The sequence below is a fragment of the Sander vitreus genome, chromosome 15, assembly GCF_031162955.1.
Source record: "Sander vitreus isolate 19-12246 chromosome 15, sanVit1, whole genome shotgun sequence".
Classification (NCBI taxonomy): domain Eukaryota; kingdom Metazoa; phylum Chordata; class Actinopteri; order Perciformes; family Percidae; genus Sander; species Sander vitreus.
In genome coordinates this window covers 13,392,652-13,405,357 of record NC_135869.1, presented here as the reverse complement: position 1 = coordinate 13,405,357, position 12,706 = coordinate 13,392,652, and the positions used below count along the sequence as shown (strand labels likewise).

General features: G+C 41.0%; 1 protein-coding gene across 3 annotated transcripts; it reads left to right on the top strand.

Annotated features, from left to right (window-relative positions):
• The first annotated feature begins 2,977 nt into the window (after nucleotides 1–2,977).
• Nucleotides 2,978–12,294, top strand: mylk5 (myosin, light chain kinase 5). Of its 3 annotated transcripts, none has more exons than XM_078269635.1 (17): nucleotides 2,978–3,271; nucleotides 4,635–4,784; nucleotides 5,761–5,913; nucleotides 6,174–6,356; nucleotides 6,780–6,815; nucleotides 7,930–8,057; nucleotides 8,139–8,292; nucleotides 8,431–8,742; nucleotides 8,831–8,933; nucleotides 9,263–9,466; nucleotides 9,577–9,794; nucleotides 9,880–10,003; nucleotides 10,547–10,699; nucleotides 10,776–10,902; nucleotides 10,988–11,075; nucleotides 11,230–11,370; nucleotides 11,537–11,721. In XM_078269635.1, the coding sequence occupies exons 1-17, from the start codon at nucleotides 3,145–3,147 to the stop codon at nucleotides 11,629–11,631; spliced, it is 2,496 nt and encodes an 831-aa protein (XP_078125761.1). In that variant the 5' UTR covers nucleotides 2,978–3,144; the 3' UTR covers nucleotides 11,632–11,721. The 3 variants fall into 3 exon arrangements, with proteins under 3 accessions (XP_078125761.1, XP_078125759.1, XP_078125762.1); XM_078269633.1 differs by having other exon boundaries at nucleotides 2,980–3,271; nucleotides 11,560–12,294; XM_078269636.1 differs by lacking the exon at nucleotides 4,635–4,784 and having other exon boundaries at nucleotides 2,982–3,271; nucleotides 11,560–12,294.
• The last annotated feature ends 412 nt before the right edge of the window (nucleotides 12,295–12,706 follow it).

Genomic DNA, 12,706 nt, shown 5'->3' with positions numbered 1-12,706 from the left:
ACCAGAGCCAGGTTTAGATCATTATTGTCAAATGGACAGTAGGATTCCTTGTTTAACACTTTTAATGGTTTTTTAGCTAAATGGTCGACCACATTTTACACTCTGCCCTTTACTGAAGAACCAAACCTGATTGTCACATTAGCATCACATGCGGAAACAGGTTTTGCAAAAAGCAAACAAAGACATTTGACACCAGAGGGCACTGCAGTTACCCTGAACACGCCTGTTCACATAAGGGCAAATATTGTTTCAGATATGTCATATTAGTATTCTCGCTTTGCCAGACACTCCTCCAGGCACTCAGGTTTTTGATAATGTAGGCATCTAATATTGATAATATATTAGTTTATCCTATATTTGTTGATGGACTTATTTCTGCACCTTTTGTTCACTATTATTAGTATTAAAGGATCATGATGTTGCAAAAATCTGTAAAAGTCTGAGATGGATAAAGAAACAGCATAGCTTTATAATATCACCAGAAGATAATGATATGATCAATTAACATGTTTCAGCATAAATTACATTGTTAATCACTTTTCTTTTGTCTTGACTTCCCCTATTGCCTATTCTAACTCATTTATTGTTTGATAAATTCTTTTTCATTAGTTCGCTTTTCCACCATTTTTAATTCAAATATTGTCTGCTCAAGAAACGTGGTTTAACATTTTTTTTTCACCAATTACAATTAATGGTCAGGTTGCCTCCGTTATATCTTACTTCCTAAATTGTATTTACAGTACAGGATGCAGTTGTACATGTGTACTGTGGCAGTATGAGATATGCATGCTTTGCATATAACAATTTTAGAGAATCTAGTCTGATGTTGTCATGTTTCATTCTGTCTTTCATAGGAAAATGATTAATCAGTTCTCTTTTTAATTTTTTAAAGGTAATTGTTAGATTTCTTTTTGCATCAGTTTCACTTTTGAAGCACAATAGAGATTTCTATCCACAGACCAAACCCTTTCTTCAGTCTTCTGTGACTATCTCCAGTCTCCATCTATCCCCTTGTGTTTAGATTGAGGAGTCATGGTGGATAGTTGTGGGAAGACAGGGGCCTTTTAGTTTTATCACAGCATAAAACTAAACAATTGTTCAAGGACATAGAGCAGACCAAACTACCTGAACGCATACCATCAACTGGTAAAAGCTGCAGCATACAGAGGGAAGAGGTAGACAAATGGGTCAGACGGCATGTCCCCTTCTGCTCTAGACTCTGTTGTGTAATAAGTGGCCCCGTGCCTAAATTACATTAATTATGTTCCTATGGGTCAAGGCTCTGTGGGAGAAATGCAGCATTTTCTCTCTGTTTCCTCTTAATGAGCAGCTCTGCAGCTGAGTCTCTGCCAACTTTCTCCAAGAGTGTTTTCTTTCTCCCAGGAAGCTATGAATCCTGCTGTGAAAGACCTTATTAGATACAGTGTTTAACCTAATTTGCAGCACATAATAAAATGGTGCTTTGTTTTTGTACTGTGGAGACACTCTTTAATATCACAACAATTATTAGGTTTGCCTGGAGAGACTACTAATGCCATTGCTATCAGATTGGAGCCCTTACTTGAATTATTTTAATCAGTCTCACAGTGTGAGGGGTGTAAGGTGCCATTATTTTTGACAGATTATTCAGTCAGTCCTATCTTTGCAAGTTGGAGCATGTAGCTACAGTATGTGGTGATCCCAAACAAGGCATGGAGGATGCCCGTCACAGCAATGGACTATGGTCTTATCTGCAGTTTTATATGCGTTTGGTAAATCTGTTGAGTAAATTATATGACGGTTTTCATTTTAACAGTGAAGTTCTTGTGAATTCCAGATGTTTCAACTCTTCTCTGGGTTCATACTTATCTCAGAACAATGATGTGGGAAAGAAATTAAGGATTGTGATATTTAGCAGAGACTTGGCTTGGCTACTTTTACAGCGGCACTTACTCAAATTTTGTTTTATTTAGAATTTATTTAACCAGGACAAGCCTCCTTGATATTAAAAATCTCCTTTACATGAGTGTCCTGGCAAACTGTATGACTTCTGCTATGTTTTCTCATACATTTGGCCAATAGTAATAATACTAAAAGTCTACATTATCAAAATGTCCTTACAATGGTGTCTGTGTGTGTGCAGCCTTTTGGTAAATGTTTGATTTGAGAATTCTTCCCCCACAGAAACTAAAACAAGCCCCTCACAGTGCGTTTCTGTGTGATCACTGATGTGTAATTTAGGGATTTGGGATGGGAGCAGAGTGGAGAGACATGTTGTTATCTCGTCAGTGGGCTTCTGCTGTGTTCACTGAGGTTGACCTGTGTTCCCTCGTGATTGCATCCCATAATATATAATGCACATTGTGAGATGTATTGGGTCTCAACAATGTATGTTCATCATGAGAACAGTAGCAGGCCTCTCTTGAGACATCCTTGGTTGCCATAGCAGCAGGTGGATCTGTTGAAGTGACGCTGTTACCCTGGAAACGGCCACCTTGTTTGTGCTGGGATATACTGTACCAGGGGCCGGTGCTCATACTTACAGCAACATGCGATTTACGAGCCTGTTGTTCACATACAGCTTTACAATCCATAGGCGTGAATTGAACCTTTGCATGCCAGTGTCACAAAGTTCAGTTGCAGCATTGATAAGTGAGAGGGCAAACAGGGAAATCGATAAACAGCAGCGCATTCGACAAACACCGCACAATATGACCTTTGGCTGGGTGGGTAGATAAGTCTCCCCCCCCCATTCCTCCCACCCTCCCTCTTTTCTGTCTTTCCTTGTTTATGTGGAGTTAGTGTCTATTAGTCATGACAATAAAAACATGGGTTTGAGCAGTTGATGAGGGATCTGGCATTAGAGTGACTTAAAGAGATAAGGAGATGGCTACCCTGCCTGCAAAGGTCAAAGTAAAAAAGAGATTTGTGATGTAGGTGGAGTTAGTGTAGATTAGGGGAGGGTCAGAAAAGAGAGTTTGAACATGTGCAGAGAAGTGTGAGGAGTGAGGGCAGAGCTGCGCTGGTTTGTAGGTTTTTACAGAAGAGAGAGACCGAGTCACCACACAGCAGTGACAGAGAAAGGAAGTGTGATAATCAGCTTGGGAAATGACTGTGTGAATTATTTGCTGTTCCGTTCAGAGGCTGGGCTGTTCTTAAACAAAAATGAACAGTAATGGCAGCAAACAGCGTTATGTGTCAACCTTCACGATGCACATCAAGCCGCCCGGTGCATCGTCTGTACCAGGGAATGGGCCAGGAACTATTGACACCACTTCAGATACTGCCACAGGTAAGGGCTGCATGAGAGAGGGAGAGAGGAGATCAATAACTCAAGGAGTGTGTTTGTTTTGGAAAAAGCTCAACAGCATTTATAATGTTTTTAATGTCAGTGTTTGGATAAACAAGCCTGAACATTGTGATGCTTTCTGATAATAGTTTAGTGCTTTAATTTTTCCAGAGAAACTGAGACCACACACTCTTAAGTTTGTTGCTTTTAAAGTTGATATCCGGTGTTATATTTGAATGTCCAAGTATCTGATTTTTTTCTGATGTGATGTTTATTGTAAATGGGGCCTTTCATTTTCATGTCGGTTGACCCTGCACATCAAAATTGTTACACTCTAAAAGCTTGAGAGCACACTTCCTTTCTTTTTCAGTGTGTACTAATATAAACCTTTTGCAGGGTTTTGCTCTGAAACTGTACAGAACACCGATGTAATCTTTTGGATAGCTAGATATTATGTATCTGTCTACATGTCATGTATATCTACTTAATACAATTATTTCAGTGTAAATTGTTATCTGTTAACACACATCTGTCTAGCAGATGACAATCTTGTACAACAGCCTTTGCATGTCACTACATCTAAATCAAACACAAGATGAAAAACAGACTTGTGTCAACTTGGCCATGGTGTTTAAGGTATTTAGAAAGTTTAATTTTCAACAGCAGAAGAAGCTGTAGCTGAAGCAGTTTTTACAGCAACCTGTCAGCTTTTAGTTAAGCTCAGCTATCACTGACCTGCTAATAAAAGCTTTGATTTCTGCGTCAGTCTTGTTAAAAGAAAAGAAGAAAAAGGATCCGAGTGATGATGTGAGAAGGATGTGAAAATCCACCTTTTAGTGTCTGTGTGCAGAGGTTAAAGTAGTTGGCTTGGCTTCACAGTGATTACTTGAGGATTGTAAACACTGGCTAAAGGTTGACTGTAAAACACGCATTTTGTTAAACCACAACTAGTATACTGTATATACGGTGTTGCAACACACATGAGTTGGGCCACTTTTACACAATGTTTAGTTAAGGTACTGTACTACACCTGACAGGCCTCTGTAATGGGTAGGCTAAGACAAACAAAGAGGGAAAAAAAACATGAACTATCAATTTTATATTAAGATGTAGGATTGATGTCAGTGCTGTGGTGACCTGAACTCATGTGACGTTTATGAGAAAAGGAGTGGGGGTGGTGTGAGCTGTTAATGAGAGGATGGAACATACTCGCATACCACTGAATGTCTGTAGCACTTCTAGCAGGTGTTACTTCTCATTTAAGACGAGGCCAAGAGTATCAGTGTGAGGATGCAGTAATTTAATGTTGCTCTTGTTTTGTTTATCTGACTACTCGCCTCCTTCCATCCCTCTCCTCCACATTCAGGGTATGTTAACCTCTCCTCTAGTAAACGTCTGGATCCCCCTGCCTTCATAGAGCCACTGCAGGACTGCTGCGTGGACGAAGGAAATGACTTCACACTGCGGGGAGTTCTCACTGGAAGTCAGCCAATCAAAGTGTGGTGGTTGCACAATGGTGAGCAGGGACAATTTACAATAGTTTACTACTATTTACCCAAGTACCCTATAAGGCCAGTCTTTAAAATAAACATTGAATATCTGAATACATTTTTATATATATATAAAATAAGCAGCAAGAACTCGCATTTAGTTTTAAAAATGGTTATTTACGGTTTGTGAGGCCCTAATCTAATCAATTGACCTGTTGAATGCTTAAATTTGGTCTTTAATGGCTGTAAATCAACTCTTTGTAACATGTTAGATTTACTGTTTTCTGTTTTTGCTTGTTGCAACACAATGAAGCTTATATTCCTACAGATGATGCTAATGTATGTTTTCATGTCTGCACCTTTTCACCAAATAAAATAGCTGGGTCGGGGATTGGAAAAATGAACAGATCCACGGGCCAATCCAGTTTTGTTAGTTTTTTTCCCTCCGTCGCACGTGTGTCGCATGCTGGAAGAGTCGAGTGTACAAATAAATAAGAATTCAATACATTACATCTGTTATTTTGTCTTAGTTAGGAATGTAATGTTTAGTTAGGAAAGTCTGGTGCCCTTAGTCCACATGGTGGAAGGAAGGTATAAGGTGGAAGGTATACCGTTCATTATTAATTCAACAACGGTATCAGATCGGTATCGGGTATCGACAGATACACAAAGCCCAGGTATCGGTATTGTGACTGAAAAAGTCGGATCGGTGCATCCCTAATTGAAACTGTCTAGATGTCTTTTGCCTAATTGTTTACACATTTCCCCTAATTTAAAGAGACTTTGGGATATGTATCATGAATCAAAGTGTGGGTTTAAACAATGCATGGCCATGAAACAAGCATTTGTTATGACAGGGTTCAAGAGGTTAACAGCATATTTAACCCTCCTGTATCCGTCAGCCCTTCCTTTCCTCGCACGCCTTCTCTTCGTGGTTCTTTCTTGCACATTACACTAGTGGGGGCGAGTGTCTCTAGTTTGTTTGTTTGCTCCTATGGGCAGGTGAAGTGGCTCGTTTTGGGAATCCCATCTTCAATGGCAGGGAGATGAGTTTTGTGGTGAGGGAGTGCTTGCCAGAAGACGCGGGCGCCTACACGTGTTTGGCAGAAAACAGTGCAGGGAAGACATCCTGCTGCGCTGCTGTGTTCGTCAGAGGTGAGGAAGACACTGGGATACACTGGAGACGGCTCCATAATAGGACATCGGAGGCAATTCATGGTCATAAGTTTGATTTTCAGGAAATGAGTCTACAATACGTACTGATTATAAACTCTGCCTCTTGCAAGTTGTAATGCAGGGTTCCTCATTCAATGGGATATGTATTCTGTTAGCTACTCTGATTACAACAAGTAGGAGTTTCATTTCTAATGTTTTGCGGTCTCTTCTCCTCTTCCTCTTACTGACAACCAATCCAGACTTTGAAACTATCTGCGGTGTGCAGAATCGTGTCTCAAATATCCCGACTTCTGCATCCAAGAGCAGTGTGGAGAATGGAAGTTCACCCCAGTCTCCCAAAGACAAGCTACAGAAGTTCAGAGGATCTATTTGTACTTCCCCTACAGGCTCTGATAAGCTCAGCCCAGTCTCAACTCCAAAAGGTAATGATTCATTTCACATAATAGGGACAAAGGATTTGATCATCCTTTGACATTTTTAGGAGTCAATTTATTACTCAAAACAACACATACAGTGCAGCTTCCTTCCTTCCCTACATATGCACAAGGATATTATCTTAGCCTCTTTACCATTGTTTTAATGTCTTCTGGACATTTGTTTTATTTTTAAAAAGGAAACATATTTCCAGTCCTTGTGTGATTGGTTGTCATACAACATGTGTACCAGTCAGGAATTATGCAGGACTTCCACAACAATGATACACCCACTAAAGGTTATCGGTCCCCAGTAAGCACCATGTAGGGTAATGGACAGTGTACAGTAAAACTTGCTGAGTCTGTAAACTGATAGCCAGAGCCACACCTATATCCTACTAAAACCTACCTGCACTTCATCTGTCTCTGCAGAAGTCATCCCAAAGAAGAGAGCCAACTCGGGGACAGGTGAGAACCACTTTTATCCTCCCTCACTGTCTTTCCATCATCCACTCACCCCTCCATTTCTCATTATTCACTGCTATGTTGTCTGATTTCTGCTTGTTCATGTTGATACAACTTATCCATTAGTCTGCTTTTAGAGTCTGCTTTTAGAGTCTGCTTTTGTGTGTGTGTGTGTGTGTGTGTGTGTGTGTGTGTGTGTGTGTGTGAGAGAGTTGCTTCTGATGCTGTTGGTTTTCCCCAGAGCTACACCTTTTTTTGTTTTGTTTTTGCGCCTTTGTTCTTGATATAATGTTGTCTGACTCTAAGCTATTGTGCTCCTATACACTGGGGAACTTTACTTTTAGGGTGTATGCTGCAACAATAAAAGCATGAAAAGCTCACATAAGTTCTGAATGTCTGTTTAGGAGTGCAGGTACAGAATATGTCATACTGCTTTTTTTTTATGGTTTTATGAATTTGATATGTATGGCTAGAGGCAATTATTTAGCATTCCTGTTAAGAAGGTAAACTGTAAAGCCATTTAAATGTAATATTATCAGATTGTCTGCAGTCAAATTCCTTATCCTGATGCCACAGTATTTGAATACTGACAAATTGGGAGCTCATATTGATTCACAGTCATATATGGAATTTTCTTGTCTAATATGAATGCATGGTAACATTATTTAGGATACAGTTCAGACTTCTGTCTTTGCTTCCTTTTAAAGATATTTATCTAAGTAAATAGTTCTGAGTGTGGAACATATTAAAACCTGAATACATAAGTGACTTCAGTAGATGAACTAGTTTAACATTGTTTAACACACTTGATTACGCAAGGACTGGTTGTACTTGTGTGCAGTAGGTCATCAGTGTTTTTTATTGTTTCCAGTTGAGACACTTGATCATATGCTACAATAATAAGGGTCTCGGGGTGAGGGGAAGTAACACACTTCCAGTTTTACAGTACAGCAAAAACCACAGATCGACCACTCACACCCCAATAACTCTGTCTTTCTGTCTTTATCTCTTACACCACACTGGATAATTTCCTTCCAGTGTGACGTTTTAGGCCCTCAACGCGACTCAAAGCAGGCAGGCTCTGAGTCAAAATACTCAGTGTTTTGTTTCTCTGCAGGTTCAGCATTACATTTTGAAAACCCTCCACAGCACCTCGAGGCGAAGGTGGGACAAGCTGCCCGTGTGACGTGTTTTTTCGCCGGCAGTCCTCCTGTAGTGTCGTGTTGGATCAGAAACAAAGAGCAGGTGTTGTAATTTTAAGCCTGTTTTAGAAAATATCCATTTCAACTTTATTTCTCTTAGTATTTACAAACTTTATATCTGCAGATAGTGGATGGTCCAGAGCTGTGGTCAGAAAATACAGATCGGAGTAGTACACTGGTCATAGCAGAGGCAAAACCACAGCACACAGGCCGCTACACTGTTGTAGTGAAGGACCGCAAGAGCTCAGCACAACACACGCTCACCGTCTCTGTCATAGGTAAGGCAACACACACACACACACACACACACACACACACACACACACACACACACACACACACACTCTGCAGCGTCAGGACCATCTGAAGTAAGTTTGCAGTTACTTGAGCATTTCATTCATTCATCATCTCCCCAGAGAGGCCTCAGCCTCCAGCCTCCTGTCCCGTGATCTCCCTCGTCTCTGCCACCAGCCTTGTGCTATCCTGGTCGGGCCCCTGCTACGACGGCGGCAGTGCCATCTTGGGTTATGTGGTCGAGGTAAAGAGCCAAGGAAGTGTTGAGCCTGGGGATTGGAGCGAGCTCACTGCCCAGTGTAAGAGTACCTCATACAGAGTGTGTTCTGGGCTGCAGCATCAACAGGAATACTTGTTTCGAGTAAGGGCTTACAACGCAGTAGGAGTAAGTGAGCCAGGACCAGTGTCACCAGTGGTTAGGATGGAGCAGCAAGGTGAGGCGATATGGGTTATTGATACCATACAATCAGAGACAAATAAATGAGCCCTATATTACAGCTGTTGTGTCTTTATGTGATTTAGACAAACCACAAGAAGAAGAGGCCCCTCAAACATTTTGCTGTGTCTCTATTGACTCATCACATAAAGTCACAGATCACTACATTTTGCAGGAGAAACTGGGAATGTGAGTATCTGCCAGCAGCCAAGTAAAACAATTTCTTGAGAAATTCTGATGAACAAATTTCTGCATGGAAGAGGGGCTGCCAAGTGCAACAGAGGTAAGATTAAAAATAGATTCATGTTGAGACATGGCTCAACTGTAGTAAACGGATGCGGATTTGAGAAAGCCAGTGATCTCAGTTATTGGCAAGGAATGTACGGTGCTCTTTCCCTTTGACAGATGAAGGAATGCTAGAATGACAGATCTCAGATGAAAGATTGATTTATTTAGACATTTCTTTCTTAAGGTCTCAAAGATTTAAAAATAAATAACAAAACTTGTCTCTTCATTAGGGGAAAGTTTGGCCTGGTGTTCAAGCTAAGCCACAAAGAGACAGGACGTGTGTGTGCTGGGAAGTTCTACAAAGGCCGACGTGCCAAGGAGAGAGAGGCTGCTCGTAAAGAGATAGAGTTGATGAACTTCCTCCACCACCCCAAACTGGTTCAGTGTCTCGCTGCATACGATCATAAGCCTGAGATGGTCATGGTAATGGAGTTGTGAGTATCATCGTGAAAGGCCCAAAGGGGTTGGAAAACTGCAACATTTTGGGTGCATAAAAAGAAATATAATAACCATGTTGTTGCCACTGTGGATTGTCTGTCTGTAGTATCGCAGGCGGGGAACTGTTTGAACGTATTGTGGACGACAGCTTTGAGCACACTGAGCCTGCCAGTGTGCGCTACATGCAGCAGATCCTGAAAGGGATTGGCTTCATGCATCAGCAGAGCATCGTCCACCTGGACCTCAAACCTGAAAACATTGTGTGTGTTGACACCCATGGCACCTCCATAAAGATCATTGACTTCGGATTAGCCAGCAGGCTCGGTATGTGAAATACAAACTATCTTAATATTTGCTTGTTATTCTTTTGAATGTTTCAATACTTAATGATGTGATTTATGTTTAACAGATGAAAACACACCTCTGAAGGTGATGCATGGGACTCCAGAGTTTGTGGCACCTGAAGTGATCAACTATGAGCCTGTGTTTTTGACCACTGACATGTGGAGCATAGGAGTCATCTGCTACATACTGTGAGTCAAACTATCGCTTCCCTAGCCCTTACCAAAAGGAATAAAGTGACATTTTGGGAAATGCGCTTAAGGTGCTGACAGGTGGATTTTGTTACCTTTGGACAGAGACAGGCAAGGTGTTTCCCCCTCTTTCAAGTCCTTGTGCTAAGCTAAGCTAACCTGCTGCTGGTGGTAGCTTCATATTTACCATACAGACATAGTAGTATTAACCTTCTCATCTAACTCTTAGCACAAAAACAAATAAGCATATTTCCCAAAATGTAGAGCTATTCCTTTAAACATTTTTTGTACTTAATGCACATCTAGTGTATTTTTTTCTATCTAAATTGGAATAATCCACATACTCCTGATAACCACATGAGAATCTTAATAGAACATAATAGATTGATAGAACTGTGCTGGTGGTGATAGTCATGATGTCCAGACTAAGTCATGATGTAACAAACAATTGCCTGCTGTCTCTGACTTGTAATGCCACCTAGTGGATGTAGGTTGAAACAGTCAGTATAATGACACTGCTGTCTCTCTTTCTCTGGCCTTCAGACTGAGTGGTGAATCTCCATTCCAGGGTAACAGCGATGCAGAGACCCTCGCCTTGGTCACAGCTGCCCAGTGGGAGTTTGATGAGGAGAGCTTTGATGAGATTACCGACGAGGCCAAAAATTTCATCAGCTCCCTGCTTAACAAGGACGCCAGGTGATTTCATAAACACACAGCTGTAGCACAGACGGCCCCAGAGACTTAACCACCTATAAAACTGTGTGTTTCCCAGGCAGAGGATGACCTGTGAAGAGGCACTTGCCCACCCTTGGATGACATTTGACTCTAAAGCTCTGGCCACCACCAAGAGTCTGTCCAAGGATAAGATGAAGAGGTTTCTAGCCAGGCAGAAGTGGAAGGTAACAACTCAGCACAGTACTGTTTTTGAGTTTGAGGTGGGGTTTTTTTTCTGCTACACAATTTGTACAATTGTTTGTTACACAGAAAACGGGTAAGGCCTTGTTAGCCCTGAAGAGAATGGCTCTACTGTCTAAAAGTGACAGCTCTGTATCTCCTACCAGCCCTGCAGAAGGTAAGTATTCTTCTATCATTTTCTTATCAGGACCATTTTAGTTCCTGGTTTAACATTGCTTTATAGAGCCCTGGGGTTTCCCCATGGATGTATTAAGAGAACGGGTTTCCCCCCTTTATTCATCTACTTCCTCCTTTCTCCCCCTCTGTCCTAGATTTACCCCTGAGCCCGGAGGCAGAGCATGCCTTGCTGTCTCTGGAGCACAAGTTGCAGGGGCCACCCCAGTTCACCCAGGGCCTGGAGGACCAGACAGTGGCTCAGGGATCCAGTGCCCGTCTCTCATGTCACCTCACAGGTACACACAACTTTATTCAAGAACTTTTTCTTTTGCAAAGCAGTGACTTGAGACTTGACTTAATACTTAAGTGTGCTGCAGACCTGAAAGACTTGCGACTTGACTTAAACTTCCCCCGAAAGACTTAAAAACAGCTATGCTCTGTTGCCGTTTTGCTTAATTTCAGATGTTCTGCTTTTTAACCTGAAGGTTACCCTGACCCAGAGGTGGTGTGGCTGTGTGGTAAAGAGCCCGTGGTGGAGTCACCCACAGTGCAGATAGAGTACGAGGACGATGGCCGCTGCACCCTGGTCTTAGCTAAAGTTGGCCCAGAGGACACCAATGTTTACACCTGTACAGCCACCAATGACCACGGGGAGGAATGCTGCTCAGCCAAACTCATTGTTCAAGAGTAGATTCATTATATCTACGTATGCAGAGATAACATGTATAAACATGTTCTTGAGTGCCTTTAACTGTTGTATTGTACATTCTTGTTTAATACAAATGGGGACCAAGCTGTACGTTGGCTGGAAATATATATATATTAGATGTATTTGTTATTATTGTACAAAAATGTATGAACAGATGAATATTGTTACAGAGCTACAAGCATAGATAAAGGTTGAACTTCCTTCATGAGACTATGGTATGGTTATACTGTTTTAACCAATGTGTTGTTTCAGCTAAAACCATGAATCTATTTCTTATTTTGTAATTTCAAGATTCCCCTCCAAACATACTGTATCAGCTGACGATATGAATTAATTTGCTTATGAGCAAACAGGCCTGAAATGTTTGGATCACATAGTGAAGATCTGGCTTGTGATTTCTGATATATTTTTAGTTTTTGACTTGAAAAAGATGTCAGCACCTATTTCCACGAAAATAATTCATAGTAAAAACAGTTCTCAATAAATCAAGTTTGTTTTGTGTAACAGAAAACCGTTTGACTTCTTTAACAAAACATGTCCATCATTTAACACAGCACTGCATGTGCTAACTTTCAATGATATTAAAAGATGTACTCAAACTATAATACTGTATGTATACCTATACATACAGTGTATATACAACAGTGCTGACACAAAACTATTTTGACAAACCTTTAGTGGAATATAAAAATCAAACCCCAGCTTTAAGAACTTTTTATTGTTGTCACAATGAGCAGACCAGTGTAAATAAAAGAAACGACTGGTGATATACTAGTAACAAGTCTTTTCTGTGTAGTCAAAGCCTGATAGTTTATTCCTTTGTGCCATAGCATAAAATTACAGTGCCCATCTATAAGCAAGAATATTGCTAGCTTTATCCTTAGCATCAGTCAGCTGTTTCATCAGTTAGACATAACCGTGGG

Coding starts and splice junctions, on each gene's coding strand:
- mylk5 (XM_078269633.1), top strand. CDS start 3,145: ATGAACAGTAATGGCAGCAAACAGCGTTATGTGTCAACCTTCACGATG. Junction 6,357..6,779: donor CCCAGTCTCAACTCCAAAAG/GTAATGATTCAT, acceptor CTGTCTCTGCAG/AAGTCATCCCAAAGAAGAGA. Junction 8,743..8,830: donor GGTTAGGATGGAGCAGCAAG/GTGAGGCGATAT, acceptor TATGTGATTTAG/ACAAACCACAAGAAGAAGAG.